Here is an 8,717-nt window from a genome sequence, read left to right as displayed (position 1 = left end):
ATCACGAGGAAAACTACGTCCTGCGCATGCGTGTCAAAAACACTAAACGTTATTATAATATTCTTTGTTTTACATTCAAACCACACAACGTTGTATGCACATCTACATGATTATTCTGTAAAATGAAAGCAGCCAATGCAAAAATAAATAAAAATAATAATCGTAATCATAATAATAATAATAATCATCATCATCATCATCATCATAAAAATAATAATACAACCCGTGTCGTCACACCATCCAAAACACAGTTCACTGTCTGTACTGTAGAACGAGACCTTGATGCAGTCACCTGCGGCAAAGCAATGCGGGATCTCTCCACTAGATGGCAGCCTGAGACCAGAGTAGCAGTCTTTAGGGATCCCCATCTGCATCGCTTAATGCTAAAAATAGCGCTTTGCTGGACACGCAGTGTAAGCTTAGGACAAATAGTTGAAGCGTTCAAGAGTCAAGACTTCAACTTGATAACGCATTTTATATAAAGGATTATTGGTGCGCAAACGCCAAACATCCAAATGCTTACTAGATCATACTGGATATACTGGATGAGTAAAAGAGAAATGCAACACTGTTTTTTTCACCCCTTTAATGCCATTAATTATATAATTAGGTAATAAACATCACAAAATATAAAGTTAAAGGTCACAAAGATATTCAGTCAGTTAAAAGAGCAACCTTAGCTATGTCCATATTGAATGGAAGCAGGCATTCGGTGCTGCAGGAACATACTTATGTGCGCATAATTTATATTGTAGTGCAAATATTTTTGCAGCTTTAGGAATAAATTATCATTTATTATAATTTATACTAAAATATAACTTTGTGATAAATTATAAGGTTGCTCTTTTATTGCATATTTGACAAACTATGGTATTACCTACAATCAGATCTCAATGCCATATTGATGAAATAGTCTGATATTCAATATAGAGATTTATCATAAATAACTCTTACATTTTTAAGCATAAAACCATATCTCATCAACATAACTGGAATTAGATGTGATGCTAATATTAAAATATCTGGATATAAAGAGCATGCTTTAAGCAAAATAAGTGTTCATTTACAGTAGGAGTTTAGTAAACCTAAGTCAAAAGCGGTCAAGCCTTTATAAACTTACAACTCTTTACATTGCTTTGTGTCAAATTCAGTACTACAGAAGGCCACTTTCCAAAAAAAGCTGTTGAGCAGAAACATAGAGTTTTTGTTTTTAACAATATGCCATATTCCAAGTAAAAAATTGTTGTGGGGAAACATTGGTTAGATTGTATTTTAAACATAATCTCAAGTATGTTAGAAATGTATTTAATATAGAGTTTCAATATCATTACTATTCTGAGATAATGGAGCAACCGCTCTGTAAAAGCACAAACTTTTGATTACATTTGGAAATGGTGGTGATCCACTTCAGTGGCAACATTGTTATGGATGACCCATTGTTAATAAATATAGTGTGCTTTATACATGTTTTGTACATTATGCACATCATGTCAACATCTTTGACAACCAATGCCTGTGTCCGTGCCTGTATACATGCAGGCTTCAATCATCTGAGTGCAACAAGCCAAAACAATATTAGGCTCTGTGTATGCTGATTATAAGTGCAGTTTTGTCGATGCATGTGTGCAAACATACAGTAGAATAGTTAAAAGAGAACAACCAGACATAGTCACATATTCTCACATCCAAAACACTCTATTAAGTCTTCCCATATATTTACAGAATATACAATTTGTATTACTGACATCTTAGTTCTATACTAAATAATATCATCCAACAAATGAGGCGTACCCACCCAGTCCAGTGTCCTCGGCTCTGATGCCGCCATGATCATACACATGAACTGTTTCCCTGTTCTCTTATCTATGGGGTAAATTGTGGTTGGTGTGAACCTTATATTGTTCTCCACAAACTCACAAAGGTGGTTATAAATTTTCGGGTACTCATGCCGGAGGAAGACACCCCTTGTCCTGAGCTCACGCTGAATGTTGACAAAGCAGACCTCCCGTGCTTTCCTTCCCTCCTCCCCTTCCTGATCTATGTCTGGTGTCCCAGGTGGTGGAGTTAAGATGAGAGTTTCCATTTCATTTTCCTGCCTGAGTACTTTCTTATCTGGGCTAGATGATGCCAGGGATACTTTCGCATATTTGCGGACCGTTGGCGCTTGAATCCGTGGAGAGGGTCTGTTAGGCACTAGTTCACCGACGGCTATGGATACATTCAAAAGGAAACATTCATTGGGGTCGTACTCATTACCTGCCAGCTGTAGCTCTTTGCAGTATTCACCCAGATTGTCTTTGAAGCCGTCTAGCTCTCGGAGAGATAAGTATGTTGGAGACATGAGAAGACTCTCCAGGCCCACCTGCAAGAAGTTGTTAGCGGTGTCCGGATTAGCAAAGCCTACAAAGAGTACCCCTCTCCCCCGCGAAAGGTAGCCGGCTTTAGCAACACGAGAGAAGGCTTTATGGATGTCTGCATTCTCTCTGCAAAACTTGAGAGTATGACGGCACACACTACTGACTCGGCCGTATAAACAAGTTTCCTTATGAGTTTCCCAGTCATCCCTGCGACAGGTGCGTGAGCAGTAAAATGTATAGCAACTGTGGCATGATTTATAATACAAACACGCATTGAACATACTCTCTGCTCTATTGCACTGTTTATTGGCGCACACCAGGTTGTCATCCTCATCTGTGCTATGGTCAGGTGAGCACTCCTCTGCACTCCTCTGTAAAGCATCACACCCACTGTCAAGGTCTTTGTTTGTGTCTGGGCTGGATTTACTGGATGTGAACTGTGTGTCTGAGCTGTGGAGGTTTTCCACCCCAGATGTGCACTGGTCCTTATCGTCATCATTTATGAGTTGTTTTAGTTGATCCAAGAGGTCATCACTTGATTTCCTGCTTAGCGGTGGTTTGTAGTCTACCACTAGATCTGCTAACAACTTGTCCAGCTGCTCGAGACTTTGTTGCAGGGAAAAGTTGTTGTGTTTCTTGTCTTTGGTCGAATCGGTTGTGTGGGATTCTTGCTTCTGAGGCAGCACTCTCGGAGCAGATCTCTTTTCATTGTCCATTATATCCCAGCTGACCGAGTGCACTTGACGCCTCTTGTTATTTCCTGCGCACAAGTCATTGTCTGTGATTGTAATCTCAGGTGTTACAAACCACTGGCCGCCTTTTGTATTCCTCCAAGGAGTACTTGACCCCTTGTCTAAGGAGTTTTCGGAGAGAGAAAGTGCTGCATAGCGCCTGGGTGAGCTTGAGAGGTTCAGAATAACAGGTTGAGAGGTAACATCAGTAGATGCTCCATGTCGAGTTTGATAAAACAGATTCTCAAAACTGCGACCTCGAGGCACTGACTGACTTCTGTCTAGATGTGGATACAAAATGTTGTCAAAAGACTTTGAGTGATTTTTTGCTTCTTCCCCCAATCGACTGGTGTCAACACAACTGCTCCCATACCATGGAGCTATCCCCGCCTCTCTTAACCTGGGATTTGTGTGCTGGTATGACTGACTGGAGTAACCAGATATACTGGACCGATACCAGTCATTGGAGAAACTTTGAGACATTTGTGGTTTCTGACGTCCTTCTGTGTGATAAAGTCGTGCTGAGGGTATGTAAGTTTCTGTGGGAGCGACATATGGTTTGGAATAAAATAATCTTGAATTGGTGGGGTGGTACGTGTTATAACGACTATCCTCTCCAAAGTAAGGTCTTGAAAGTGGTGCTTGAGACATGTATGAACTGGCCTCACTTGTAGAATAAGGCCTATATCCACTGTGCAGAGGTTCTCTCTCTGTGTAGTACGAACGAGGGGGAAGCGTGTGCACCCATCGAGTCCTGGGGTCATAATGACTCGTCATAGTACTAGCGTGGCTGGTAATACTGGACCGATCATCCTGAAAGTACGGTCTAGAGAAGGGATGTACTGGGTATCGAACTGGGTCTTCTGTATAAAAAAACTTAGTGGGTATGTTAGGATTTGAGTACGCTCTTTGTTCTGCGGTTAGGTATGGCGCAGTTGGTGATGGCATTCTGTGCAAGTCTAAATGCTGGTATGAGATGGGAGACATGCTGGTGGTATAGTGGTATCCTTGTCTAAAATCTGCGCTGTAGCATTCACTGGGAGTGGGCGTCGGTGAGGAGGCAATCTGTCGCGGTGGTGGTGGTACATACAAACCTCTACTGCTACTGGCCTGTGAATATCTCTGCCACTGATTATCACTCTGTACAGTGTGCCTTGTCGTCTGCTGCAGAACTGCGGCGTCCGGTTTTATGTCCACGCGGCACCGGACGTGAGGGGTAGCAGCTGGCTTTTCTGGCTTGTCCTCTTCAAAACAGTCGGAGACATAGAGGGGAGAATGGGGCTGCAGTTTAATAGGATGTACCTCATTTAAAAAAGCCCTGTTTGATGAGTACGTTTCCCTTTGGGAGTCTTGAGCTGCCTGAGGTGCGTCCCTGCTTTTGCGTGTGCTTAGAGGAGAAACTGAGATTGGCACCGGAGTGAGTGTGGCCTTGATTCGTGGCGTACTTTTAGATCTTGTTCTCTTTTTAGAATCAGACCATGAAAGATGGCTGGTTTTGTCTTGCTGCTGCTGCTGCTGTTGCTGAAAGAGCCGAGTGTTAAACAAATCAGGGGATGAAAAGCGTAGGTGTCCCGGTTGATCCAAACCATTCCACATTGCGTCTTTGTTGAAAGCCAGATGCTCAGACCTCTTATAAGGAAACTCCGCTGAGGAAGATAAAGCTTGTGGGTCGTCCAGTGACTCGATGAAGTCAAAGCTACGACAGTGTCTTTTGTTAATGACCTCTGGTTTGTCAATCATCTTCAGGTCACATTGCTGAGAGCCGTGGAGAATGGAGTGATCAGTGATGGGATTGAGAGTGATGTCCCGATATAGAGTTGATGCCAGTATATCAGGAGGATGAGTCCGGGTCATTTTAAAGAACCTTCAGTGCCCGTCAGCCAGATTCATGATCAACACCAGCCTGGAAAAGAGACAGACACAATAAGGGCAAAGAAAGAGACAGTGAATCCATTATGAGCTAATATTATGCACAAGTTCATGTAATGCAGTAGAATGCAAAACAAAGGTCAGTGTAGATTTGAATATCATTGCTGTGTTTAACCAGCGTCTTATTTAGTCAGTGTGAGGAGGTGGTTTTAATGTAGTCATAACCAGCATAGAAATAGACTGGCTGTGTGGTTTAGAAAAATAACTCTTTATGACTCACTCATTCATCTTCTGCTTATTCACATCTCCTGGTTTATTGTAGCAAATTTTAATGACAGATTTGACAATCAAAAGCTAATCATGGTGTGCTAAGTGCATAAAGCTTCAACTTAGAAATACTAAAAAAGAATAAGAAAGAAAGAAGAAAGATAGAAGAGAAGAAGAATGCATATAAGAATGCATTAAATTGTATGTAATGTTATTGTTCAGATTAAGTTGGGGCAATATACATATAATATAAGTAAGAACCAGCAGATCACATAGTAATTATTGCATAGTAGGAATTACTATGGCTTGGCGATGTGATTTTCGTTCTTAACATCACTAGCTTGCCTACATAGTTTGGGCCTGTACTATCCAAGCCTCAGCATTGGATTTCCATGTGCTTCTTGTTGGCACTCACCTATGGCTAACCCTGAGTGACCATCTGTTCATGTGGATGAGAGGGGACTGACCAGCCGCCTCACTGTCAGGTCTCCTCATCACACCTGAGCAGCACGCCTCCTCACACACGGCTCACACTGACCTGGTTTAGTACGACCAGTGCACGTTTAAACAAACATCTTAAATAATTGATATAGGGTGGTTAAATATAACATAGCAGGGCTGAGTAATATGTGACAGAAACAAAAACAAATTGACATCTCCTCTCCATAAAAAGGTTTAAATCTTATTCCTCAAATTCCAAACTCCAGTCTAAACAAAGAGCTGTGACTGTGTCGGATTTGATTGTATAACTGTTGAAGAAAAAAAAGTACCATGTCAGTAATTGAAATTCACAAGTTGAAATTCTTAATAAATGTACAGCCTTATAATCAAAGCTGTTACTGTGATAGCACAGCAGGAATCAGATCTATCTTAGACTTGGTTAGACCCGATAAATCTTTACTTTTTTTCTCATGGTTTACTGTCGTGGCGTAGTCCTGGTTTGATCCATGCAGTTTTACCTCTTGCCCTTCCTTACTGTTGAAACATTCAGCCTAGTCACGGGTCTAGGTCTCGGCCTATGTATAATAGAAACCAAAATGCAAGCCGATTTTCACAAATATAACAACTAACTGAATAGTTTTGGATGTTATGTTGCAGTTATGTCCATCTCAGGTTCACACATTGTACATGTTGTATCACATTATGATGGAAATGGTTGAAATAAGCCTGTGCCATGATAAGAAACGCAGTCATTCTTCCACTGCTGCTCTTGGCTGAGTACAAGGGCCTACACTTTTACAGCAAAAGCATTTAACCACATGCCACATACTGTCTCCATGGCTACAGCACACAGAAAAGAAGGCACGAAGCAGTCGGAGTTGCTCACGGGGGGCAAAATCTGTGCTCAGAAAAATGCGCGCATAATCAACACGAACTGGTCTAATTTGCGCAACACATCGATTACGCACATAAGTAACTTTATTACGCATGATTACTACTACGCTGTTTGGCTTATGTGGCAGTTTGGCTCTATCTGAACACATACATTTTGATTGTAAAATATAACTAAGAAGCATCTCTGCGCGCACTGAGCCTTGAAGGGTCCAAAATACGTGGGCACTCCGAGTTTTATTTTGGTGCTGCAGCGCGTTCACGGCCATCATCTCTCCGTTGTGACTGACCTAATGCCTTTGAGGCGAGAGTGACATCATGTTCCGAGGCATTAAAGACGCAATGAAGAGGTTCAAACCAGAGGAAAACGCACTTTAGGAGGAGGGAAGCAGGTACGAGTTTGACAAACTTTGGAGATAGAAGATATGTGGGCCTTACCGTGTAGCCAGCGACTTGATCGGACGCGGTGTTACGGCTGTAGCATCAGCAGCAGCAGCAGCCGTAGCAGCAATGTTGGTGCGAAAGCAAAAGCGCAGCCCACACTGCACCTGCTGTGAAGAAAACTGGCCTTCATGGCGTTTTTTTTTTTTTTTTTTACGTTTTGCTCCTCACTTCGAGATGCATCTACGGCGTAATGTGTGTATCCTATGAGTGGGAGAGAGTGATGCTGAGAAACGAGGAGGTGTGTCTGAGTCTGCGCCTTTGCCCGCGTCTCTGGAGGCGTGGCCGTGCGTGTTTATGTGCGGGGCAGTCGTAGAGAGAGGGGGGCACCGAGGCTGGATGGAAGCAGCAATGCGGTCTATCCGTGCATCTCCCGATATAGAGCCCGAAAGGACAACGGTTCGTTTCCGGTGCGAGAGCTGCGCGTGGAGATGCTCTTCTGCTGCAGCAACACTCTGCTTCCACCTGAATACGAAAGTAGGCCTAATGCGGAAAAGTTGGAGGGTTACAAGACTGTAAAAGTGTGTGTCAAAACTTAATAATCTGTTCAAATAGCTGTGCGTAGTCTACACTGACTAGAACTATTTCAAGATTCCAGTGTTCCCTTGCACTGTGACGCAGAATGACCTTTAAGACAAGCACAAGTGTCTCATTTCCATTATGCAAAATCAGGGGTCAAGAGGCACTAATTATGCACATTGAGACCATACGTGTATGTCCTCATGTCCTATAGAGTTCTGTAAGTGAGGGCGAATCAGGTTAAGTTATAAAGCTTCACTTACATTATTATCTTAGCCTCATATCAAAGCCTTAGTATGTCTTATAAACTAATTTAGAAGATATAAAGAAGATGATGTGGTTCATGGGGGAGAAGATTTTTCATCTATTGCATAAAGTTAAACAATAGGAGTAACAAAAATGAGAGAATGATGTGCTTTATTCAACCACAATACTTGATATGTATGTACTGGCAGCTATCTTTTGTACCAGTAATTTACTCTGTCACTGTGATGCAAGCCAGGGAAACAAGGCTGATGAAATATACTGTCAGCAGTTAACTGAGATTAACTATTTTGTTGTACTCATAGTCACTGAAGCATCTCTGTGTCGGCTCCAATTGTTGTCACCTGGTCACAGTGGCATCTCCCAGTCTGAGCTGATAATAAAAAAGACAACTGTCTGTGAATCCCAGACCTGAGCTGCGAGAAAAGTGCTTATAGCGGCATTTTGAGTACAGACAGAAATAACTGTAGACTGTGTGCTGCTGAATCGACTCGACCCCAACATGAGCTGTGCCCGAGCCCATTACGAAGCAAAAGAGACCTTCCAATTTATAGGGCCAAAAGATTATGCATGACTTTATTGGAATGGTCAGAGTGATAAATTAGCAAACCGAAAATGCTGCGGTTGTATTTGTATTATTTCATGTCCTCTGCAAACATGTCTGCGAGATCTTAATATTTACAGAAATCTTGCTAAGACTGGAGTTTAGAGCTCTTCAAGCATGTTCTGTGATGGTCTCTGTTCATATGTCACTCTTTCAAAGGTAAATGACCTTGCGACATGTGTAAACTGAAACTTTAGTCATAAATTGCATATATTATCACAATTGCAATACTTGACTGAAAAATGTCAATTAATTCACTCAGTTAAACTTCCCACTGAATGAATTCGGCAAAAATATATGGCAAAGGTCCTCCTCAGTCTCAGTGCTGTGCAG

General features: G+C 42.0%; 1 protein-coding gene across 1 annotated transcript; it reads right to left on the bottom strand.

The window, feature by feature from the left end:
• Positions 1–582: 582 nt before the first annotated feature.
• On the bottom strand, positions 583–7,368 carry unm_hu7912 (un-named hu7912). The gene is made up of 2 exons (XM_079578547.1): positions 6,995–7,368; positions 583–4,991 (listed from the first exon to the last, which is right to left on the bottom strand). The coding sequence occupies exon 2, from the start codon at positions 4,940–4,942 to the stop codon at positions 1,760–1,762; it is 3,183 nt and encodes a 1,060-aa protein (XP_079434673.1). The 5' UTR covers positions 4,943–4,991; positions 6,995–7,368; the 3' UTR covers positions 583–1,759.
• Between the last annotated feature and the right edge of the window lie 1,349 nt (positions 7,369–8,717).

This window comes from Gobius niger (genome assembly GCF_951799975.1).
Source record: "Gobius niger genome assembly, chromosome: 1".
NCBI lineage: Eukaryota > Metazoa > Chordata > Actinopteri > Gobiiformes > Gobiidae > Gobius > Gobius niger.
The sequence above is the reverse complement of the archived record's forward strand: the minus strand, read 5'-3'. Positions and strand labels throughout refer to the sequence as shown.